General features: G+C 47.6%; 1 protein-coding gene across 1 annotated transcript in view; it reads right to left on the minus strand.

Annotated features, from left to right (window-relative positions):
• The window catches only part of CEP120 (centrosomal protein 120), a 375,016-nt gene that overhangs the window by 299,637 nt on the left and 48,907 nt on the right, over window positions 1-26,472 (minus strand). Inside the window, exon 3 of the mRNA XM_086961084.1 lies at window positions 11,192-11,306. Within this exon, the coding sequence (XP_086817210.1) occupies window positions 11,192-11,306 (115 nt within the window). The remainder of the gene's footprint in view (window positions 1-11,191; window positions 11,307-26,472) is intronic.

Consider the following 26,472-nt stretch of genomic DNA (forward strand, 5'->3'; position numbering starts at 1 on the left):
CTTCTTAATCTTCATACCCAGGCTCCCAGTGAGTAGGGTTTCCTTGTTCCCCCTTCCAGTGCATAAAAAGAGGAGCACTTCAATGCCAGCGCCAGTGAACTTGTACTTTACTTGGGAACGCCCTTTTCTCTCCATTCTTACCACATGTTTTATTTTGTGTAGTCACCCATGTGTTTTAAACTATGTCCTTAGGTTACAGTAATTCAAAGCTGATGGTAGCTTTTTTCTGGTGCCAATTGGAGTAATATTTTCTTATAATGTACATTACAAATAAGAAGGGGTTCTATACCATGCCTCACTGCATAATCCTGACAGAAGGCACCCATACGTTTGTATTAAAATTTCATGCCACGGTTGATGTTTCCTAAACTGCTAAATTTAATAACAGCCATACGCACCTGACCTGCCTCCCTCTGTTGTCCAAGTAGCTTGCCACCATCCACCCTCCCTCCCTTCATTGTGGACTTTGTTGCTTGCCGCCATCCACCTCCTTCATTCTCATTGTCTGTGTTGCTTACCCTCACCCACCCTCCATCGTTCTCTGTTCGCTGCGGAGGAGGTCCATGCGGTAAGTTGTGAGGGGGTGACACGATGAGTAACCTGCACCGGGTGACACCAACCCTAGTGACGCCACTGCATAGTATTGTTCCCTGATGAAGGGCATGTTGTAAATACCTGAAATGCATTGGATGGATGGATTAACAATCATGTCGCATTTGGTGAAATGAAATGAATTGATTATGAATGAACAATCACAGAACTTCATGTTGACTAAGAATACAAAAGACTTATGAACTAATATTTACTGAATAAAAGTTTGAAAAACATTGAATCAACATTTGGATCAGAATCCTCATTTAACAGTGAGGAGTGTGAGGTGTGCCCGCAGGGATGTTCCTAGTGTCTCACTAGCAACACGTATTTCTACTTTATTCAACTAAGCGTCTCTGGACGTCAGACGCCTCCTACGGAGCACCCAAATAATACATAAACATACGCATGAGATTTCGCAAAAGACTTAAGCAGTGCACGTGCCACAAATAATTTCCTGTAATAGAACAGAACAGATCCTCACTGACAGCTTGGTTTTCTATGCAACTGTACAACCTAGCGAAGATGATGTTTGGCCATCAATTATCACTTAAGAACCTCTCCATATTTATTTTTTCTATTGAGGGTTATGGAACAAGATGCACGCTGTTGAGCCACCTCAAGAACACCGTTGATGGTGCGGGCTGATTGTAAGCTTGAGGATAAAAAATTAGTCGGAGATTGTATACCACCTCTACCAACTGATGGTGCCCCGCCAATTGTCTCCTTCAAGCTGCAGCAAACTTTAGTCTTCATTCCAAGATTATAGAAAGTACTCTTTCAGGAAAGAAAAATATTCTTGCTAGTGAAATAAGCTTTTCTTTTGATAATTGTGCAATAGAGCGCTTTCAAATAAAAGGTAAATGGGTCAGCTTACATAGAGAAACAGTGGCAGGTACCTTCCAACCAAATAACCAATCAAATTTAAAGTTAGAGGGGGAGGAGCTACGCGGGCATCCAAGATGGTCGCGTGAGCAGAGAGCTCCCGACACCCGCGCCGCCCTTATTGATTTATCCTTCAGCTATCCTGGTCACTTTGACGGGCTTTTGAAGTGTTCGGGGACCATTTTTACGTCGTCTCTAACTTCCTGGCCTAGCCCCGGACGGAACCGGGGACTCTGCTGCCTCGGATGGCCGAGCAATAATGCAACAACAACGGCTGCCTGGCATTTGCTTCACCGATGGTGTGCCACTTTCACTTTTGGATTCTGGTCCTCCCGTGTATTGACTGCCTGAGACCTGCTCTTCAATCCTGATTTGGTGTGCTCACTGGCAACACGCTTTCTTCACAGTGCCGGCTCGGTGGACTGTGACAATTTCTTGCAAAAACCAGACTTTCGAGGTTCGAGGATCGCCGACATCCTGTCGCACCCGGGTGGTCCCTGTGAGGTGCTGAATTCAACATGGCGACGAAACCCGAGGTGGAGAAGCGCAGGAAGGCCACTACTCGTGGGGGATCGGTCCAGTCTAACGTGATCGATCGCTATACGCAACCGAGAGGTTCCCCCAGTGCTGCCAGCCGCGGCTTGGAAGACCCACAGACTGACATGGCAACCTCCTCGTAAGTGTCACTTCAAGACCTACTGGCCGCCATTGCGGGGCTCAAGGCTGATATGAGCCAGCAGTATGAGGCCATCGTGTCCAAAATAGACACGGTGGCGGTTGATGTTACCCTTATTCGAGCCGATTTAGCCAAGACGAACGAGAGGGTCAAGGCACTGGACCTGAAAGCATCCAGTCTGGTGACGGACATGGCGGAAGCGCAGTCGGAGATTGGGAATCTGCGTTCATCACAAGACCTGTTAACCAAACGCATGGAGGAATACGACAATAGGGCCCGACGGAACAACATTCGCCTAGTCGGGGTGCCGGAGGACAGTGGTGCTGCCTCGATCGATCTACTGGTTGAGGAGCTCATTGAGCTAAACTCGCTCCCGCAGGCCTTAGTAAGTTCTTTGCGGTCGAGAGAGCCTGTCGCTTCCCAGGTGGACAGGTAAAGCCGGGGGGACCCCCGAGGCCTATAATTGCTAGGCTGTTTCACTTTCGAGACAGGGACGCCATTCTTCAGGCCGCCCGCAAGCACGGCCCGTTGAAGTTCGACAACAACTCTGTCTCGATCTATCCTGACTTCACTCCTCAAGTGCAACAGCAACGTTCTGGATTCCTCGGAGTGAAGCGTCGCTTGAGGGATTTGGGACTAAAATATGCTATGTTGTTTCCCGCTTGCCTGCGTATCGAATACAGGGACCGTGCTTACTTCTTCGATCAGCCAGACAGTGCCAGTGACTGGTTGGACTCGTTGCCAAAGGACGACGCCGAGAGCGGAGGCCCCGGAGGCGCGGACGGAGGTGCAACGGCGCAGGACTGAATTTGGGCCGGTTTTGGACCATAAACTTTACAGAGTAACTTTTATCATGTGCTTTATGTTTATGTCCGGTGTGGGGCGGGTTGGGGTAGTTTCTCCCTTCCTCCTCAGGGGTTTCTTTGTGTAGATCAGATGGGGCGACAGGCACACTGCAGTTTGGGGTGGCTCTTTAGTCAGCAGGGGTGCAGGGTGAGGGGGTGTTGTAACGGGTTCATGGTCGGGGGGTGGGTGGTGGGGACTTGGTTATGTTGCGTGATTTTTGTTTCTCTTTTCACATGGTACTCTATTGCTTGCATACATCCTTGATATGAGGTTCCGGGGGGGGGTCGGGTTGGGACACTCTTTTTGGGATGGGGGGGGGTGAGATGAAGGTTCTTTCTTGGAAAGTCAATGGTTTGGGAGACAGAATTAAACGTGGCATTGTGTTGCAATTCATAAGGCGTCATGCCCCTGATGTTGTGTTACTTCAAGAAACCCATTTGATTGGTAATGCCTGTAAAGCTCTTGACCGCCGAGGCTACCGGCTTGTCACTCATGCTGGTTTTACGTCCGGTTCCCGAGGGGTGGGTATAATGGTAAAATCCTCCTTGGCCCTCGAGATTGATGATGTCACCCTTGATGATCGGGGACGCTATGCTGCTGTCTCGGGGAGATGGGAGGGGAAGCTAATTGTAATAGTTGCTGTATATATTCCCCCGGGGCTGCAGGCTGCCACTTATGCTGATCTCGGCAAGACTCTCCTGGGACTCCCTGATGGCCTACTGATTATGGGTGGGGATTTTAACTCTGTGATGTCTGGTGAATGTGATCGACTGCCCCCTAGAGTTCTGCCATTGTACCAGATGTGGCTAACTGACATGGCCGAAACTTTTGGCCGGGTGGACGTCTGGCGATCGCTACACCCCCTCACAGACGCAATACACTTTCCTCTCAAGGATAGATTACTTTTTCATGCTGACTTCTAACTTATCCTTGGTGCGGGAAGTTCTACATCTCCCTAGGGGTATTTCAGATCATTCCCCCTTACTGCTCGAGGTTTCCGTGGGTGGTCTTTCTAGAAGCAGAGTTCCCCCTGTCCCGCCCTGGCACTTTCGGAACCCTCGGCTTCGCTCAGATTTGGTTAAGGCGATCGATTGCTACTTCGATGAGAATGTAGGTTCGGTAGCTTCCCCTACGATTCTTTGGGAGGCCTTCAAAACTGTTATACGGGGTTACGCACTGTCTCTTATTGCAGCTGAAAGGAAAGCTAGGAGGGAGGCTGTGCTGGCACTTGAGAACGAAATAACCACACTCGAAAGTGAGTTGGGTGGGGACGACACGCCTGCGCTCCTACACACCTTGGAACTGAAGCAGGCGGATTATAGAGCCTGTGTGACTGATGCTGCTAAGGTGATGCGTGTGAATCAGCTCGGCCGTTTGTATGATGTGGGTGACAAGGCTAGCAAACTCCTTGCGTGGCTGGATAAGGCTGAAAGAATGAATCGTGTTGTACCCGTCATTACCCGCGAGACTGGTGAATGTGTGTCTGACCCCGGTGAGATTGTTGACGGTTTCGTAGACCATTTTAGGAAGGTTTATAGCCCGGTGAGTGACCGTGATGAGACCGACTCCCGTTTACTGCTGCATGATATTGTCCTTCCCTGTGTCTCAGAAGAGGATAGATTAGCCCTGGAAGCTCCTTTTACGGTAGACGAGATCGCTCTCGCCATTAGATCCTTGCGTTCGGGTAAAGCGATGGGGCCCAATGGTTTGCCTATCGAGCTCTATAAACTTCGACCAGACAAAATGGCCACCCACTTGCGGACCATGTTTCTGGATGCATTTGAGGCTGGAGTCCTTCCGTCTGAACAGCGCCTGGCTACCATAGTGGTCATTCATAAAGACGGCAAGCCTCGAGACCGCTGCACCTCCTACCGCCCCATCTCGTTACTGAACGCTGAGCCCAAAATTCTTGCCAAAGTCCTGGCTAATCGGTTGTTGACTGTAATCTGTGACTTGATCCATCCGGATCAATCCGGTTTTATACCCCATCGAAACACGGCCCTTAATCTGCGTAGACTTCATGGCGTTCTCGCGAGAGCTGGAACTCTCACTGGGCCTGCGGTGGTGGCCTCCCTAGATGCTACAATGGCTTTTGATACCATTGAATGGCCATACCTGTGGGCGGCCCTTTCCAAATTCGGCTTCTGCCCTAGTTTCATCGCGTGGGTGAGGCTCCTGTACGAGCAACCATTGGCCCAAGTTGTAGTGAATGGCAGAAGCTCCGACCCATTTCCATTGGGACGCGGCACCCGTCAGGGGTGTCCCATTCCCCACTTCTGTTTGCACTGGCGCTTGCGGCATGGCTCCGGTGGGAACCCTCGATTAAAGGGATCCGGTGGGCGCCGAATCTGGAGGATCGCGTCTCGCTTTACGCCGACGACATCCTTCTACATTTCATCTCTCCCCAGAAGTCTTTGAATGTGCTCTTTGACGTTCTCACTTCTTTTGGTAAGAACTCCGGACTGGTTATCAATTGGACCAAGCCCTGTGTTTATGTCATAGCGGGGGTGTTACCACCGCTGCCCCGTAGGTTTCCTATTCAGGTGGCGGAAGATGGTTTCAAATATCTGGGGGTCTATGTCTCCATGAATTCCGCGATGCGATACGATCGGAACCTCTACGCTCCCCTCCGTCGCCTCAAGCAAGATGTGCGGCGGTGGCGTTAACTGCCCTTGTCCCCATTGGGACGAGCGGCACTTTTTAAAATGATGTCGCTCCCGAGGTTTCTTTATGCCTTGCAGAATTTTTTCGACCCAGTCCCCGCTCGCTATTTCCGTGAAATCGAAAGCCTACAGCGGCAATTGATTTGGGATGGACGTGCCCGTATCGCATTATCTAAACTTACACTCCCCTGGTACTATGGCGGTATCGCTTTACCCGACATTAAACGATACTACTGGGCCTCGTATTTAAGCGCAATCAACCATGTAACATATTCTTCGGAACCCACTCCCGCTTTTGCCCTGGATAAACTCCTGTTGCCAGGTGGCAACTTCAATAGAGCTTTGTACTCGAAGTCACCACTCCGTCTCCTGACTGGTCCTACGAAATGTGCAGTGCGTGCCTGGAAGGATGCGACTGTGGCTACGGGTTGGGGCGGCAAATTGACGCGTATGACTCCGTTGTATGATTCTGAGCGGCTGGGCAACCTGTGGCGGACGAAAGGGTTTGATAGATGGGATATGATCGGGATTAGTAAGGTGGAGGATCTCTGGGCCAGGGGTACTGTGAAGTCCTTTGAAGCCCTGAAGGTGGAATATCAGCTGGATGATAAGGAGTATTTCCAGTATCTTCAGGTGCGGCATGCCTTATCCTCCGTTTTTCCCCCCGGAACTGACGTCCCCCAGTCGTCCCCATTGGAAGATCGTATTCTTGATGGCCACGTCCCCGATAGCACAATTTCTTTAATCTATAAGAAACTTATTAACAACAGGGCTGACCTGCTGGAGAACCTTCGTGCCTCCTGGGTGGCGGATGGGCTCGAACTAGACGACGAGGACTGGCAAATGGCTATTTCCTCCCCTAAAGAGGTGGCTATCCCGGCTCGGCTTCGTTTTGTCCAACTAAAGATCCTCCACTGTGTGTATGGTACGCGTCTGGATCGAATGGGGCTTGCGACAGACGGACTGTGTAGACGTGGATGTGGTATGGATGGTACCTTTCTTCATGTGGGAATGCCTGGTTATCTCAGCTTTCTGGTCCAGGGTCCATGATGTGATGGGACGTGTTACTGGAATCCCCCTCCTTCCCGAGGCACGACGTTGTTTGCTCAATGTGTGGGAGCCTACAGACTGTACGACCTTCTGGGTCACTCTGGGCAACATGGTTGCCAAGAGAGACATAGTTCAGCTCTGGGGCTCCAATAGACCGCCGAGGCTCAGTGCCTGGAAAGAAAACATGGACTGGTCCATGTTTTGAGAGAAGACGGTGTATGAGGCACGGGGTCGTCCTAGAAAGTGGAACAGGGTCTGGGCACAATGGAATGCTACCGGGGTGATATCTGTACCCCTCCACTTGATTATGCCGAGGCCATTCCCTCCTCCCCATGAATTGTGTTCCTTTCATTATTTACATTCTACATTCCCTCCATACACCCCCTCCCATGTTAGACTTGCTCCTATTCTTGTATACTGTTTCCCGTTTTTCCCCCCCCTCCTGCGAGCCTTGCCAGTACTTCACCATGTGCTTGTTTTTTGTTTGTTTTTCTCTTCGACAAAATTACAAAATTAAACCTTTGCTATCCTGTTGATTGCTGTATTATGCACTACACCATAATGGGACGCTAAGTGGCCACCCCTATTGCATACTGTGTTCTACTTTTTGAATGTTTGTCATAGCGGCCGGCCCAACAGGGTTGTAGGCAGACGCTGTGTATTGTGCATTTGATAAATAAAGGTTTTTAAAAAAAAAAAAAATATTTAAAGTTAGCTCCGAAAGTTTGTAGGTAAGCTAGGATTATAAGGTTTTTTTAACTTTAGGTACTATACAACTTGATGGCAACGAGTTTCCAGGGTAGATGGTCACTCTGTAAGTGTATATTGTGGCCAGACGTCCTGTGTGACGTCCTGTGTGTAATCGGTCTGCTGCTGGATCCAGGGTTTTTAGTAAGACCAGGACAAAGTATGTGGGGCATGGCATGCACTTCATCTCTTCGTTTAGGTGTGCCAAATGCTGTTAGCCACAGTCTTTTTTTCCAGACTTCAGGCTGCCCTGCTGGAAGTGTTTTAGTAAGGACAAGGTTTACAAATGTTCCATCCTGTGCTATTCTACCACATGTTTGTCCCAATCAGGCATATAAACTGCTTTAGAATAGATTCCACAGGCTGGAGGGGGGGCTGTAAAGAGTAGTGTAGGGGAAAAGGAGGAGAGACAGCACCTCTGACTACCAGTAAGCTCTATAGCACATCCTATAACTTCAAGAGCTAAATACACACAGCATGGATCCCAACTGGGGTGTGTCCTCACTCATCTACTCAAAACCTACACAGGCAACATTATTATTATGTGCACAGGCCATTGACCATAATAAAGAGTGCATTTACTATTCTAACTCCTATCACTCTTTGATAGTAGGGTAGGTTATAAAGCGGACTGAGACAAACATAACTGCACATTTATTTTTTTGAGACACTCCCTCGAAAGTACCTAAACACACTACGTGGAACGGCCCTCCTGAAAGGTTAATCCACACTATGAGGACCGAGCTGGTACCCACAGTGGGGATCAGTTTGTCTCCCTCATGTTGGTAAAAGAAATTAAATAAACGGCTTCAACAATATCACTCAAAGATTTAAAGGAAGCAGTGGTCTAAAGGAAAAATACCTTTGTAAGTTATCAGTCAAGTACATGGTAACCTTTTGAAGTAAAGAATGTTGTATTCTAAGATTAGTGATTACCACTTAACATGCTGGCAACATGAACACAAGATTTGTCCTTGACCTGTATGTAATGATCACAAGATTAATAAAGGATTTAGATCTCAAAAGATGCAAATATCAAACTCTCATTGGCGTTTCTGCCTGGTGTAGGCACATTCCCAATGTCAATGTTCCTCATTTTAGAAACCCGGTTCATAATCGGAAAGAACACTGGCACCAATTATTAGTGAAGTTTCCTTCTTAGAGACATTATCCAACAAGACACTTAGTATGGTTATGCATTATCCACATTTGTGAAGTGCGGAGAAATATTCCATGGGTTGGCAAAAAGTTGGATTCGAACTACTATAGATTTTTGGCGCACTTTCTCATTTTGAAATCTTCAAGCGCAGTCTTTCTACATGCACAATAAATGCACCTTGTAGAGTAAAAGAAAACTATTCTTCCCAAACCTAACCTGAAACCCCAAGTATTATATGCCTCAAGTATATTTTAAATCGATTTCTTAAAGGTACTTAAAATGAGGATTTGCTATTTAACTTCAAGACAAGTTCACTTTACTTTTTTAAGTCGAGCATTCAAGAAATCTTGTATATACTTTAGTATATACTTTTAGTATATATACTTTAGTATATACTTATATGTGTATGTACTTTGTGGGCTCTGTAGATCAGCCTTAGGACTTGTCTGATTCAGCTTAAGGACTTTTTATTTCTGTTCAAAGGCCTCTATTTAGCTGTCTTGATAGAAAACGTCCACCAGAGTTCAGTAAAGTAACAGAATTGCGTTCTACTGAGGGACTTTCTTTTTTTCTATTTTTCTGGCAACTGCCTCTATTTAACTTTCTTGATAGAAAACGACCAGTAGAGGTCAGTAAAATACCAGAATCACTTTAGCATTTTCTAGATTCAAGTCCACAGAAATTGTCTTCCACAAGCACCCGTAGACAATAATATGTTTTTTAAATCTTGAATTTTCAGTGATATGACTTCCAAAGTTTTTATTTTAAAAACAGAGCTTTGGACTATACCATTTCCTGCTGAAAGGCAATACTTCTCTCCGTGTGTTCCCATACCTGGCATGTCACGCAGTTTGGTGCTTACTTTACCTCCATGTTAAAGAACAGTAGATGGTTCAGCACCCAGGCTAATGTGCTGCATAGCTAAATACATGTAAGGTTCCAAAGGCAAGACCGATTGCATTGCAAATACTGTTTATTATACGGAATATCAAGATTTAGTTTTCTATATTTCATGTGTTGACACATTGACTGCAATAAAATAAAACTATGTCGTCATTTATGTCTATCTTTACAAGTTTGGGCATAATAACTCATTGTACTAAACCTTTAAAAAAGCATGTAAGTTCCATTTTTTTTAATCAAATTATTTCTGGTCACCCTCTTTCATGCAAAGAGGTTTCAAATTTACGAACGCTAAAAAAACGAAGGCAACTCCACCCTATCAGATGGCCTTTCCTAAAATGTGGAACAATAGGCATACAGAAACATTTTTTTTCCTCTTGTTTTCAACATGTCCAACTCTGTGGGAATGTACGTGTAATATATTCTATATCTATGTACATTACATTATTTCTGAGCTTTACATACTTAAATAACCAAAACAAGATATGGTGGAAAAATTCAGTAAGCAAGAAGGGTTGAATCACCTCACTGAGCGCGCATTTTTGGTAGAAGCCTACTAGAAAGCATGTGTGTCGTCTGTTGTGGGAAATGTTGTGGCTCCTCATAAACATACAGGGGTTTGGAGCGTACACACTCCTTACCATTGGTGGATTTCCTTGTCGCTCATTTATCCATTTCTTTTTCATGCCTAAGCGTGTCAATCTTGGGGTTGTCCCTACCATGGAGCATTGCCTCTTTACATTTCTTTAAATTGATTGACTTTGCAGCTTCCACTACTCACTTTTCAAAAACGTCTTACTTATTTCGTGTTAGGAAGTCAACAAGAGTGTGTGTGTGTTTTTGAGATGTCTCCTTTGTATACTTCTCTCCCTTGCACCTTATGCTGATCTGTCACATGTCTGCTTCTCCCTGCTCCCTCCATGTTGCATTACCGTGTGCTTCTCCCCACCCGCAGCCTCCTTCTCTTTGTGTTGCTTCCCCTTCAACCTCCATGTTGCCTCCAACCCTCCGCCCCCCTCTGGACTCCGTGTTAATTCTGCGTGCCCGCCCTCTGCCCTCCCCAGTGTTGCTTCCGCGGCCAGTGTTGCTTCTACCCCCCTATTGCTACCATTACCATCTATACACTTGTGGGTTTTGTTTCCTTCCTTAATTACCGATCCCACGGAGATGATTAACTAATTTGAAAAATTAAGCAGCTGCATCATTTTGTAGGTTTCTTTTTAATGTTTAGCCATGCTGACCAGCATCGGGGAGACTGTGAAGTGTGTCAACAAGCAATTAGCATACCCAATGGGTCTCAAAGGAGAGACCTATTGGCTTTGACAATGATTGTTCATTAAAGGGGTTATACAATAAAAAGAAAAAATACAGTTCTCTAACAATCTATATCTAAACAACAGTAATGTTTCAGAACGTACCTTCATTTGAGGAATTCTCGCCAGAATTTTGCAACCAGGTGCAAATTCTGTGCCATATATACATACCAACCTTACCCTATGTGGCTATATTAAAATCTAACAGATTCAGCCCTTAGGGTCTAATGTCGGACGCAACTGGTAAACAATATGGCAGCAGATTTCTGAATTATTCCACAGTTCTTATCCATGCACAGCTTCTGAAATACCCTTGCATGCATTACTTGCACTAGTAAAAAAACGTTGAATAGAATACCGGCTTCTTCTCTTGAGCAGTTCTTAAATCAAGCACTACGTATCCTACAGACTCCTTAGCGGAGGTCAGGGTATCCAGGGCATAACACTGAAGCTTGACAGGAGTACGTTGAAGCCTGTGGAAGAAGTTTGAGACACAAATCAGCCTCCTCAACAAACAAAAATAAACATATTATTTTAGGATATCAGCTAAAGTAAATTAGAGAACAAAACCATAATAGAAAGTTGTATTTGTCAACATATTTACCTGCAGCTTATAACAGTGAAACATGGGCAAAGCCTAGTGGCATTAGTCACTTTTCATTGTAATGTAAAATAACGCAAATTGAAAAAAGACAAGTTAAGAAATAATTTATTCTTCACTTTACTGTTTTAATTATGTGTTGGAGTTTATTTAGTTTTAGTTCCTGTAAATTATGGAGCATTCTATAAGGCTTAACTGCTTTTTTTTAACACATTATTTTCTCTTGCTTACACATACTCTAACCTACAGCAATCCGGCAGGCGAGGAACTGCATGCATATTCCAAAACAGTGCACAATAGAATATCATACAAAACGTATTGCATAAATCCATGTTTGAGATGAACAGCCAGCAGAACACTGCGTTTATAGTATCCCAGAGAGTAGCTGGGTTTACGGCTGGGGTGTTATTTTCAGAGATCGTCCCAACTACAGCCTTCTTAGTGTCTACCCTGACCACTGGGTTCTGGAGAAGGAAATCGTCAACTGCCAAGAGCTATTACAAAGTGAGTGTGGTGATCGTTCAATTGTAATGTGAGGGAGGCATGGTCTGACATTGTAAGATGGCCAATACATTGACTTGTTTGTTTGGGCTGATGATTAAGTGCTCTAGAAGAGCATAGGTCTTATGACAAGGGGAGTAACAGGTGTATATAACCACTCCCTTGTGCATTTTTCTCCACACATCCAGGAGGCCTACCTCCTTCAGCTAACCCTTGAAGCCCTGGCTAGCCGCTTGCCCGCCATCAATCACTCACTGTTTTGAGCGATTTCAGTGGCTATCAATGATCAAATTGAGATCCCCTCCAATTAGGATTTATTCCTTTGCATATTCTAGAATGTCTGCTATACGTAATCTAATGAAGCTTTTCAGGTGTGTGTTTGGGATGTGTAGGGAGGCTATTATGTATGTGGTGTTTATTACCAAAATCAACCCCAACATTCTCCTGGTCCTCTAGGTCCACCAATTCGAAAATTAATTTCAAGAGTGTTCCATGTCGCCCACTCTTGCCCCCAAATCAGTTACATTTTCTGTATTTCTCCGATGTAGTCTTTCAGAACTGTTCAGATCATTCTAACCTCAGCTTTCTCTGAGAACAGTTCAGGAAATCCTGGGATATCCCCATCTGGGCGGTGCTGCCTTTATTCATATCCAGGGACTATCTAGAAGAACGGGGAGACTTGTTGTCTTAAGTGCTCATAGCCATCAGCAGGTCCTTAACGGAGGATTCCTTCCAGGGCCTACCGGAAGCAATAGTAGTGCAGCATGGATAGTTAGCTGCTATCAGTAATTTGCAAGACTTGTCAGTGAGGCACCTTCAAACAGATTGGACAGAGACTGGGACCGGGTACCAACTCTCTCCCCACACTATCTTTTGTGTGCCATTGCCTATGACTGGGACTAAGTGGCTAGAGGCCACAGTAGCTGCTAGCATGCACATCACTGGGGCCAATTCTACGTAGCTCACTGGTACCACAGTGCTCAATCAGCCTATTTACTCTCCAGAGCTTCTCCTGCACCACCCTTTGTCTGGAGTCCCTCCATTGGCTGTGGAGAAGTGTCACATCATCTCCCAAAAAACTTGCTGTCCCGGTCTGATTGTAGGTGAGTTTTCTTTTGTCCTATCGGGCTGGGCATATCTGAAAGAACCTAGTCACCCGCACCTCCTGTCAGGTGTCTTGACTGTGTCTAGCCTACAGCCCCTCTCAGGACAATCAGGTGTCTCCCAGCAGGGCCCCTAAGTCTTCTTCCGCTGCTGTAGCCATGGCAAATGTGGGCCCAGACGCTCCAAGCGAGATGTCCATGCAGAACTTCCCCCGACGCCTCACATATATTTTGTGGGTTTGCGAAATAGGGCAATACTCTTTGTGGCCTTGCTGCTGCTAAGCTAGTGTCCCAGGCAGGCTCCTCTAGGCCTAAACAGCTGCTGGACCAGGGAGAAGACCAGGCTCTCCCTTTGAATGCCACCCCTCAGTGATCTGGCTTTATCAATCCCGACCTGCTGCGATGTTCCAATTAACTTGTGCACCGGCAGGGTACAGGGCCACAGGTATCAAAATTGTTACCCAAGCTGTAGTGGCCACCTACATTTAATCCTCTGGACAAAAACCTCACTGCCGCAGTCCCGATTCAACATTGCAGATGCAAGGATCCAAAGGCTCACTTCGCTAGAGCCACTCCCTGGACAGCTTCACTCTGTGTCGGGCTGCCTGGTGCTGCCAAGGTGTTACTGTGGCCGATACCCCCTGTGTATTCTCTACAAACTAGTGTAACAGGGAGTTGAGTGCATCTGCCTCCATCATAAAATAGTAACCTCACTAATGTTTTATCTGTGAGAGTATACAGCCACAAACTCGCAACAGGGAAGACACCTAACATCCCTCAGAAGTCAGGCCTCACTCTTGCAATCTATAAACAAATAATACAAAGATAAAGAAAATGAAGAGGGCCCATACTGAACATAAATGTGCTCTAACCACCCTTTCAAGAATGCACAGATTTTATATTACCCTTGGTGGCATTAATATAGGAAACATTTTTAAACTGTTTAGTTTTGGTTCAGCGGACATCTATGTGATAAGTGTTGAGCAAAATATCAGGTAGATTCATCAACCGAGATTGCAATTTCCGCTCCCGCAATTCATGAAGGTAAAAACCACCAAATAGCGAATTCGCAAACATAAATTCGCAGAATAAATGTGGAACCCCCTTAGCGATTCTGTAACAGCAAATCTCCACCTATTCTGCGAATTCATTTTCAAATTCGCAAATAAATCGCAAATACAATTCATCAAAAATCGCAAATTGCGAAAAACACGAAAATCACTAAATGCGGGTCGCAAATTAAGGAGAAGTCAAACCATGTGGTGACCAGGAGGTTCATTAGGAAAAAATAAAATACAATTTTGAAACAAGGAACAGGTGCATGATGAAACAAACACACTTAAGGCGACACAGTAGGAGCATGAGGAAATTCACAATGCCAGGTCTCTACATCGTGGCAAGGCGGCTGAGGCTCCAGGCTGCAGCACGGAACCAACCCAGGATCCAGGAGCGCATATTCCGGCTGCGGAGAACACTCTTGGGCCAGGCTGAAGAGGAGATCTATTCCAAATACAGGCTAAATGGGGCAATGATAAGGAAGCTCATCAGAGACCTTGACCCCTTGATGCAGCACCCAACAAGAAGGACCAATGCCGTGCCCACCCATGTCCAGGTCCTGTGCTGCCTGCACCTCCTGGCCTCCGGAAGCTTCCACGGGATAGTTGCATATGCAGGGGGGATATCCCAGAGCACACTGTCACGCTGCCTAAGGAGTTTCCTGGATGCCATGCTGAGCCGGATACACCACTACATAACCTTCCCAACAACCTAAAAGGAGTTAACCCAAATAAAACTAGACTATCACACCGCACAATTCCCCCATCTTATTGGCTGCATTGACTGTACCCACATCCAAATCTGCCCATCCGCTGAGACAGAATACATGTACCGGAACCGCAAGGCCTACCACTCACTCAACATCCAGAGGGTCTGCAATGCAAAGACAATCATCACCGACATAGTGGCCCAATACCCTGGAAGCACGCATGATTCGTTCATCTTCAGGTACAGCGGCATACACACCCACTTAGCCAGGGGTGACTTTGGCGAAGGACATCTCCTAGGTAAGTACACATGCCCACATACAGTATGTCAAGACCATGTAGCTGCGCATAACAGGCACTGACCCTCTGCTCCTATCCTTCAGGTTGACAGCGCCTACGGCCTCCGTGAGTACCTTCTCACCCCATACCTCAACCCTGCTACACCATAGGAACGGCGGTACAATGCTGCGCACTTTCGCACTAGAAATGTCATTGAATGGACATTTGGGATGTTAAAGAGCCGATTCCGCATCCTACATAAGACAGGTGGGGCCCTCAAATACCAGCCTGAGGTCTGCTGCCGCATCGTGGCCGTATGTGCCATACTCCACAATATTGCTATCAAGCGGAGTATACCTGTGGAGATCTCTGGCAGTGAGTCTGAGGGACAACTGCCCACCCGCACATATGTATCATGCACGCGGGGAGAATCCTGCTGAAGGACAAAGGCGCCGCAACAACATCACACTGAATTATTTCTAGTGCACCCATAACCCTCACACAACACTGCACTCATGCATGTCAAATGAAATAATGACATGATTAGGATTTGCGTTTGAAATAAATTCTTATAATTATGTGAACAAGATCTTTCATGTACTTTTTTGTTCAAAAAACATGAGAACTGTATTACGTCATACAGCCCCATGATTGCGAAGCAGGCGTGCTTGGGACATCAGCATGGCACTGCTGCTAATGTTCAGTCAATCACTGGCGCCTCCTGCCGGACGCACCCTGTCGCCTCTCCACATCCACCTCGCCAGTATCGGCTGTGATGCTGCACTGGGCCTGGTACTGGGCCTTGTTCTGGTACCACCGGCAGGGACAGGCTGCTCAGACTGGATTTTCCCTCACTGGCATCATCACCCCCCCCCCTTGCATGGCCATGGCCACACACCTGCTGGTTTTGGACAGCGGTTGCGACCGGTTCCATTGCCCTAGCAACATCCTGGCAGCATTGCACCATTTGGATTTGCATTGCCAGGGACCGGCGTGACAGTTGGGATGTTGCACTCCCGATCAGGTGGTTTGATCTGGTATATGCTGATAGCCGGGTCAGCAGCTGGCGGTGGCGGCGGCAGCTGAGGTCCTGCTGCGACACCATGATTTGGTTGTTCTCCCTCACTACAGCCGTCAACTCCTGCACGCTTTCGGTGAGCTGGTTCACATTGTGCGCTGTCTTGTAAAGCTGCAGCTGCATGGCTGCCATGTGCCGTGCCCGCTTTTGGTAGACAGCTAGCATTCGGCGTTCAATGCCAAGCCCTGGATGTTGCCCCCTGTCAGCTCGTGTTGCCACGTTGTGCTGCTGCCTCAACCGGCCGCTTGACTCCGGCCGCACAGTGGCTGTGTGCCGTGTCTGCCTCCTGGGTGGTGGTGTGGCCTGTTCCACTGCCATGCGTGACGCATTGGGTGGTTGCAATCCTCCTGTGGCTGTAGGGGTGGCCCTGTCCGCATGGGGAGGTGGTGGTACTGGTGCAGGTGTGTGTGACGGTCCAGGTCGTGGGGCAGGCTGGCTCTCTCCTTCCGTCTCCTCTGGGGTCTCCTCAATTTGGAGTGCCTCGCTGTCTGTACTCCGTGGTTCTGCAGCACCTGTGATGTAATGATATGAATCTTGCACATGGGATGTTGCAACATGCATGCAGGCTTGCATTCCCTGACTGGCTTTAGAGATATGTTTCACTTGACAGGTCTGGCTGTGTGTGGCTATCAGGGAACTATTGTCACCCTACAGGTCCCACAATGCAATATGGCGTTTCTGATTTCCATAGCCTGCATTACTGGGGTTATCAAATGGCTAGCTCTGGGGGCATGGGCATTGTTAGAGGACGGGGTCGCAGTTGCATAGCCCTTACCTTGGGATTGTTGTGTGGGTCGGGAGGTGTACAGCTGAGTGACCCCCACGCAGGTTGCTGGGTTGATGGTATCCTCAACAAGGTCCTCGAGTGGAGTGTTGTCCGCAACTGTGGGCTCTCCTCCTCCCGTGGCATGTTGCTCCCCCAGCCTCTCTGCTATGCGCTCTTTGGCACATCCCTCGGAGGACATGCCACCTCTTCTTCAGCTTATCAATTGAGCGCTGGGTCACTCCTACAGAGTTTACCTTCGCCCTGATGCGCTGCCAAATGCGCCTTTTGTCTGCTTCAGCCACCTTCCTGGATTGCTTCCCAAAAAGCCTATCATGGTCCCTGCTGACTCCCTGGATCAGGAACTCCAGCTCCTGTTCGGAAAATTTTATTTTTATTTTCCTGCCAGTTGCACTGCTTCTTGCTGCATCCTAGGACATTCTGGAGTTGGCTGTATGTCCTGTTGTGGGGCTGCAGGTGTGTCTGATAGAGCTCAGTGCTGAGCCTCTTCCTCTCTCCAGCTCTGTGTTCAGAATGAGTGAGGGAACTGCCTACCTCCTGGTTGTGATGTCATCATTGTGCTCGAAATGAGACTTCCCGTTTTTGCAATCTCGCAATTTGCGAGATCGCAATTTGCGATTTCGGTAATTGCGAAATAGCAATTTCAACATGGGAAACAGGAGATTCTGCGATTTTTGAGCGATTTAGCGAAAATCGCAATCAACGATTGCGGCCGACTGTGAATCGCATTTTTGGAACGCTTTTTTTTATGCATCCCATTCTGCGAATTCCAATTAGCGATTCTGTATTTTTCTCAAATTAAAATTCGCAGAATCAGGGCTTGATGCATCTGGGGCTATGTTTTCTATTCCGTGGTATGACAAAGCACCAACAGAAGACAATAAGGCCCTTGAACAAAGAACTGACTTAGTCAGGCACTTTCAGGTAGTTTAAGTGGCTCTCACAAAGAAAATGACACCCAGTAAGAACCAAACCAACCAGTAAGAACCAAACCAACCACAACTAATTGGTACATAGGTAGTTTTAGTTATTTCTAAGTTTCACAAGTGTAGTCACTTTAGGCAGTTTTTGTATACGAAATTTCGCTGTGCGGGCACTTTTAAAAAAAAAAACCATAGTTTTACCCACTTCGAATCAAGAGGAAACAATTAAATCTTTAGGCAGCGCCACAGAACATATTTACACCAAAGCAGAAAAGTCACCACAGCAACTTTATAAAATGTGCAGCTTTCTGGGCCAAAAGTACGAAGCATATTTGCGGTCGCAAGCGGGCCAATACGCAGAATCGTTGCCATTTGTGATAGCAAAAAGGCCTTTTTTTTATGTACAAACCTCAAATTACTATTTGGTAACAAGTTACCAAGATGCAATTTGGGTTCGCAAACCAATGCGGATTCAGTATTTGGAACCTGCGACATTAGGGCGTCTCATCCAAATACCAAATTGCAGTACTATGCCATTCATGTTTTGCAGCCGAATTCCGGTCGCAAATTAATCTTTTACCATCTCCTCAAAGGAGCTGGCAAGCCATTTGCACACAGGAAGGGGTACCCAAGGGACCCCTGACCCTTTAAATATATATTATATATATCTTTTTTTTTTAAAGAGGAGGCAGTGGCTGTATGGACCACTGCCTACTCTTAAATAATGAAACTTACACTTTTCATTTAATTATTTTCTTTTTTTAAATTCACATCCCATTTGGGTTCATAAAATCCAACTGCAATTCCAGACATGGAGGTCTGCTGATCTCAGCAAGCCACAATTCCTGAGATAGCTGTCATTCATAAGTTGTGACCTAAATAAAATGAAAATAGATAGATATAAAACCCACTACAAATCGCTAATTTAAACAAAAAGTACATTCATTAAGAACAGAGATTTGGAAAAAATGCTATTTGAAAATCACTACCAAAATGTTCGTACATCTGACCCTCCGAGTCTTCTCTGACTTAAGTATGGGCGCAAAATCCGTTCCGCTCGCGAAATGTTCGAATTTTTGCAAATTCGCTCGCGGATTTATTTATTTTTTTGATGGCCAGCTCACTCAAGGGACCAAAGTTACAGGCACACACGGTCACTGGGGGCAAATCTTCTGGCCCTTTATGCAGCTGTAGTGTAGGAAAAGCACTATACATTTACCCAACGAGGTAGCTAGCACTTATGGATTAGCCAGTAGAAAGTACTCCAGTTGAGTAGAGGTATGGCACAACTGGTGGCATCATCGTGGATAAATATGCAGGCAGGATTCATTCTGGCACGAGGCTTCTGTCACAAAAATTAAACCTCAACAGGAAGCACTTACAGATATGAGCAGGTGCCAGAGTTGAAGCTCTTATTCAATCGCGCATTATAATCAGCCCAAACAACTAGTGCGCACAGTCCAGGTGTGCTTCCTCCCCATGTCTACCGCCTACAATTAGCTGTAATCCTTGATGGAGGTCTTTGCATCCACGAGTTTCTCGAGCGCAATCCCCGTGTACTTACTGTGACCAGGAGGCTGCTTTCTTCTCATCTGCTGCTCTGATCGGTCTCTGACCCTTTATAAACAAGTGGCAAGTGAACTCGCATAGAAGCCCCGCCCGTTTGGCCCCACCACACACACACACTAGGGTATGCAAGGTTTTCCCGCTGTTTCCTCACTATGATGGACAGCTCACTCGAGGGACCTCGGCGCCTGTCGGTGCGGTGGCAAAGTTACAGACACACGTCACTGGAGACAACTCTTCTGGGCCTTTACGCAGCTGTAGTGTAGCAAAAGCACTATACATTTACCCAACGAGGTAGCATTTCTGATTAGCCAGTAGAAAGTACTCCAGTTGAGTAGAGGTATGGCACAACCGGTGGCATCATTGTGGATAAATATGCAGGCAGGATTCATTCTGGCACGATGCACCTGTCACATAAATTAAACCTCAACAGGAAGCACTTACAGATATGAGCAGGTGCCAGAGTTGAAATTCTAATTCAGTTGCGCATTATAATCAGCCCAAACAACTAGTGAGCACGGTCCAGGTGTGCTTCTTCCCCATATCTACCGCCTACAATTAGATGTAATCCTTGATGGAGGTCTTTGCATCCACAAGTTTCTCGAGCGCAATCCCGTGTACTTCCTGTGACCAGGAGGCTGCTTTCTTCTAATTTGCTGCTCTGATCGGTCTTTGACCCTTTATAAGCAAGAGGCATGTGAACTCGCATAGAAGCCCCGCCCGTTTGGCCCCGCCACACACAAACTAGGGTATGCAACGTTTTCCCGCCATTTCCTCACTATGGACAGCACACTCGAGGGACCTCGCCGCATGTCGGCGCAGTGGCAAAGTTACAGACACACGTCACTGGAGACAACTCTTCTGGGCCTTTACGCAGCTGCAGTGTAGCAAAAGCACTATACATTTACCCAACGAGGTAGCACGTACTGATTAGCCAGTTGTAGACCTGGCACCTTGGCGTGAGTCTCCCTTCCACTTTTTGCTGATGTGCCTCAGATGTTTTGCTGGTGTTCACTGCTCAGGGCACTGCGCACAAGCCAATCCATGCTTGGCTTATTGGATTTACTGTCAGTCCCCAGTAAAGTGCACCAGGAGTGCCAGGGCTTGTAAATACCGATACGGCTCTTAGGCCTGCAGCGCGGGTTGCGCCACCCACAGAAGCCGCGTTGTAAAATGTGTCTAGGGTCTGTCATTGCAGAACCTGCGTGCAGTCTGGTACTGTCATGCTGGCTGGGTAAGTGCACACACTTACCAGCCTCTAACCCTTCCCTTTACTTCATATCAGTCACCCCTTTGGTAGGCCCACGGGCAGGGTGCATTGTAAGCATAAGGTAGGACAAGCCCTGATGCGCGTGGCATATCCTAATAGTGAATTACAGTCATTCTCGTTTTTCACTATTGGAAGTATACCTGTTCTCATGGGCCAGAATGGGCTGCTGGATTATTACACTCTATAAACCCCAGGACCAGTGGGTTCAAATCTGCCTGTGCCCGTCTGCTGCTGGTCCTTAAGTTCTTTTCCCTTGCCGGAGTTGTGACTCGGGTGCCTTCGCCCTCCTAAGGTCGTGGCAGCTCGGAGCCTGGTCGCCCGCCACAGAGAGCCCCACTCAAGCTTGAGTCGCTCTCCGCATCAGTGCCGGGCCGCCCGCTCTCCTGACACCTCGTCTGCTATGGAGCGCGTTGTGCGCCTCTCATCTTCTCCCGCCGGAATCTGCGCGGAGCGCATCTGATAGCCCCAGACGGTCCGTACGTCGATACGTACCCGACTGTCTCGCTTTGCCCTCCTGCCTACCAAGGGCCGTGCCGCACCTCAAGAAGGCCTTCCGTACATTGGTACCGGAGGCCCGGTGCTGCACCTGTCTGCCCGAGAACGAGACGACCCACGCAGATCCACAGGTACGACCCGGCGTACTAAGAAGTACGTCCCGCAGGCCTAAACGGCACCTCGCCCCGTGATTTGCTCCAGACCCCGGATCACCGCAACCCTCCACCGTCCCACTCACCAGCCTCGCACCTCTAGGGGGCTTCGAGACGCATAAATCCCCGGAGAACCGCCGGCCTCGTCCCGAGGCCGCCCTCACCTGAGGCCGTGCCTAAAAACGCCTTGGACACTCGCAACAAGGTACACTTGAGCTCGATCCCGAGTTCACATCTGATCCAGGGTCCGCAACGTTTGTTTTCCCTGTCGTCCAGCATTCACCAACGGGTCGCTTCACCAGCGTAAAGCGCGCCTCGACCCACAGCGTACCTTGCTGACAAAGAACACTTAAGAACTATTGCCTATTTAAATCTGGTGGCCTAAATCGCTAAACGTTATACATGGTCTTGTGATAAATCTGCAACTAAGTATTTTCCTATAAAGTCTTCATATTTTTGATACAACCTTACGACTGGTGTCCGTTTGTGGTGGGTCATTATATTTACTGTGTGTGATCATAAATGCTTAACTAACTATCGCCCTGAAGATTAGCCTTGTCTGCTCGCGCCACACTACCTAGAGGGTGAGCAAGGGTTATTTCTAAGGAGTAGTTCTCTTACCCTGACTAGAGGAGAGGGTCCCTGTTTGTCACAAGTGTATACCTGTGCCAACCAGAGACCCCCGAGTCTAACAGCCAGTAGAAAGTACTCCAGTTGAGTAGAGGTATGACACAACCGGTGGCATCATCGCGGATAAATATGCAGGCAGGATTCATTCTGGCACGATGCTCCGATCACAAAAATTAAACCTCAACAGTTGCGCATTATAATCAGCCCAAACAACTAGTGAGCACGGTCCAGGTGTGCTTCCTCCCCATATCTACCGCCTACAATTAGATGTAATCCTTGATGGAGGTCTTTGCATCCACGAGTTTCTCAAGTGCAATCCCCGTGTACTTCCTGTGACCAGGAGGCTGTTTTCTTATCATCTGCTGCTCTGATCGTGTCTGACCCTTTATAAACAAGAGGCATGTGAACTCGCATAGAAGCCCCGCCCGTTTGGCCCGGCCACACACACACACTAGGGTATGCAACGTCTTCCAGCTGTTTCCTCAGTATGATGGACATCTCACTCGAGGGACCTCAGCGTCTTTCGGCGCAGTGGCAAAGTTACAGACACACATGTAACATTATTTGTGCAAATGGCAAAAAAATCAGCGCGTTCGCTGGAAAATCCGCGAACTTGCAGATTTTTTTGCCATTTTGCGCGAATTCGCGGACTGCAAAATTTGCCCATAGAGTGGTTAATTTCATTACCTTAGAACTCTCCGATATTGGCCATATCATACGGATCTTGGTCACCTTGAGACTCATAGTGTCCGAGGTCAATAACTCAGGGTCTCCCCACGTTACCTAGCAATACATGGCCTCTTTACCATAGCGCAGTTGGAGACTATATAATGTAAATAACAAGGACCCCCTGTAAGGAAATTCAATTCAAGGTACAGGGAACTAAAAAGTGTAAAAAACTTTTTGGCATAGTGTCAACACAATAGGAGGGAGAAATTGCACAAAGGGAACAGAACTCAATTATAAAAAAGACAATTGTCATTTAATAAGTATATAAATATTCACAATAAAAAACAATTAATAAAAGGACATGAATTTAAATCAATAATACAACAAGCATTGGAAATGCAATAGGTCTCGCACCATTAGAGTTAGTGCTTTTAGAATTGTTTATGGGTTTTTTTTGTAAATGTTTAGCATTTTTGTTTCCTGTAGCCAATGCTAAAGTATTACAAATAAAAAAAGCCATAAACATTTCTAAAAGCTCTAACTGAAATGGTCTGAGAACTATTGCACTGTGTGAGGGTGAGGGTGAGTGAGGGTGAGGGTGAGTGAGGGTGAGGGTGAGTGAGGGTGAGGGTGAGTGAGGGTGAGGGTGAGTGAGGGTGAGTGAGGGTGAGTGAGGGTGAGTGAGGGTGAGTGAGGGTGAGTGAGGGTGAGTGAGGGTGAGTGAGGGTGAGTGAGGGTGAGTGAGGGTGAGTGAGGGTGAGGGGTTGAGGGTGAGGTGTTGAGGGTGAGGGTGGGTGAGGGTGAGGGTGAGTGAGGTGTTGAGGGTGAGTGAGGGTGAGGAGTTTTGGGTGAGTGAGGGTGAGGGGGAGTAGTTGAGGCTGAGTGAGGGTGAGTGAGAGTGAGGGGTTGAGGGTGAGGGGTTGAGGGTGAGTGAGTGAGGGTGAGGGGTTGAGGGTGAGTGAGGGTGAGTGAGGGTGAGGGGTTGAGGGTGAGTGAGGGGTTGAGGGTGAGGGGTTGAGGGTGAGTGAGGGTTTGAGGGTGAGGGGTTGAGGGTGAGGGAGGGTGAGTGGGTGGGTGAGGGTGAGGGTTTGAGGGGGAGGGGTCGAGGGGGAGGGGTTGAGGGTGAGTGAGGGTGAGTGAGTGAGGGTGAGGGGTTGAGGGTGGGTGAGTGAGGGTGAGGGTTTGAGGGTGGGTGAGTGAGGGTGAGGGTTTGAGGGTGAGGGGTTGAGGGTGAGTGAGGGTGAGGGGTTGAGGGTGAGTGAGGGGTTGAGGGTGAGGGGTTGAGGGTGAGTGAGGGTGAGTGAGGGTGAGGGGTTGAGGGTGAGTGAGGGTGAGGGGTTGAGGGTGAGTGAGGGTGAGAGTGAGGGTGAGTGAGGGTGAGGGGTGGCCAACATCGCTATCCTCGTTAAACCAGTTGGCTCATCAGTGTTCGTCAACAGTGCGCCTTGTTGAGTAAGCAGAAAGAGATCGACGGCGGTTCGATAATGCCACAGCTCTGTGCTAACAAAAATGCGGAAAAAAGTAAGCATTTAAATCATTGGCAAATTCTACGGAAATTGATTGCAAATGGGAGCAGCTCTGCTTGCAAATCCTCCCTCCGTCGCCCAGGCTGCTGGACTGGAATTGCAGCAGCTAGAAGTGAGGAAGAAAAAAACAAGCAGCAGAGCACGGCGTCAGTGTTGGCATTGCTGGGGGGTAGGGGGGAAGTGGGGATTTAAAAAAAAATGCGACACGGCGGGCAGGGGAGGGGGCGGAGCGGGTAAAATAAACAAAGCGCAGAAAAACACACAGAACCAGGGCTACATTTCACACATATTAAAGAAACCAGCAAACAACTACAACATAATGCAAGGCAAAATAAATACTAATTAGAGCAATGGTGCCAAGTACTAATCCTGCATAAGCATGTGTACTACACTAAACAAGCATATGTAAAATGAAGAATGAAGGAAACAGTCCCAAATTTTGTGAAACTTATTAGTAGCAGCTCGGGTTGAAGACCGGAGATACAAGAAGAGAGATAACGACCAGGAGTTAGATGGTGAAACGTAATCCTCACGCTGCATCCAACACCAGCAACAACCAGAGGCCAAGCGTAGCCTGGCAGCCGGTAGCACGAGCCAATGGAGAGCTTGATTACAGACACAGGCAACAGCAGACAACCGCTGCAATCGCAAAGGACCCTGAGCTGAAAATAGCGTCCACAACCTCTACCTTCACTCTCATTTCAAAATCCTTCTTGGTTTAGTAATCCTCTGAGGGAAAAATGCTTGTGACGTGTGTTGTTACTATGTGCACGACGGGTGGCTGTGCGGTGCTCTTGCGTGCACCGTGGCAGACTGTTACTGAGTGCACCACGGGCTGGCGTGACTGCTACTGAGAGGACCAATGGCCGGGCAGAGATGAAGTGTCACTGAGTGCACCCAGGTATGTGTGCGGTGCTCTAGAGAGCACGACGGGTAGACGTGAGCTGTAGAGGTGTTCATCCCAGGTGGACGTGAAGTTTTCTTTTACTCACCACGGGCAGATATGATGTATTTTAATGATCCCTATCTACACCACGAGTAAACATGAGGTGTTGTAGTGTTTGCAAGACCAGACTTACCTCGCTCCCAGTGTAGACACAAATGTAGTTGAACCGTTAAAAGGGGGGAAGTGGGGATTTAAAAAAAAATGCGACACGGCGGGCAGGGGAGGGGGCGGAGCGGGTAAAATAAACAAACAAGACGGAGGGAAGTGAGGGGAGGGGGGAGGAGAAATGCGACACGGCGGGAAGGGGAGGGGGCGGAGCGGGTAAAATTTTGAGGTTGGGTAGATGGTTCCTGGACAGTTTGTTCAGTCAGTATGGAGGGGATCAGGTGTGTTTCTGGGGTTATGATTGGTGTCAGAGGTGGTGTGACGCTATAGTTAGGATGAATACTATATGTGTTCAGCACCAGGAGTTGACAGGGTAGTGCTGTGTAACATAACTTCGTGGAGTGGTTGACGGAGGGGGGTTTCGGATTCTTTGTTGGCCTGGTGGCGATGGTAATGGTCGTTAGGCGCGTAGCACTAGTTTTAGGGTACTGCTCGTGTACCTTAGTGCCACTCCAGATGCTGATGAGTGATTTTTGATCCATTCTGTCTTGTTCTGTGTCTTTGGGTGCAAGGTACCTACCCATGCACCAAGCCTTCCTGTTCGCTTTTAGGCTGCGTGGGGTCTCCAAGTACAAATGAGAACTGCGGGTTACGCCTGCCCCTCCTCCCCCTGGTGCCAATAGTCGTCGATTTCTCTGGACAGCATGCGCGCGACCATAGCCTCCAGCAAACACACAGGGTGGCATGTGCGAAGTGAGAGTCGTGGCTGAGCTGTGATCAGAGCATTCACGGAGGGGGCGGAGAGTCAGTCTGGCGAGCAGGGGGAAGCCCAATGCTGCCCGCACGACAAATCACTGCAGACTTCTGTTGTCTCAGTCCTAGATGAAATTAATAGAATCGAGGTGAACGGGGCACAATGGTCACGGTTCGGTAGGGAAAAATAGTGTTCACTTGTTAAAGAAGAATGGAAATGTCACGCTGTTTAGACCATTGAACCGCAAACGTTACAATAGTTCATGTTTGAACACAACGGTCACGGTTCGGTAGGGAAAAAAACAAGACGGAGGGAAGAGAGGGGAGGGGGGAGGAGAAATGCGACACGGCGGGAAGGGGAGGGGGCGGAGCGGGTAAAATAAACAAAAAACAAGACGGAGGGAATTTTATTCAAAAGTTACATTCAAAAGTTCAAAATGTAACTTTTGAATGTAACTTTTGAATAAAATTGCAATATATATATTTTTAGCTAAT

This window comes from Lissotriton vulgaris, chromosome 3_1, assembly GCF_964263255.1.
Source record: "Lissotriton vulgaris chromosome 3_1, aLisVul1.2, whole genome shotgun sequence".
NCBI lineage: Eukaryota > Metazoa > Chordata > Amphibia > Caudata > Salamandridae > Lissotriton > Lissotriton vulgaris.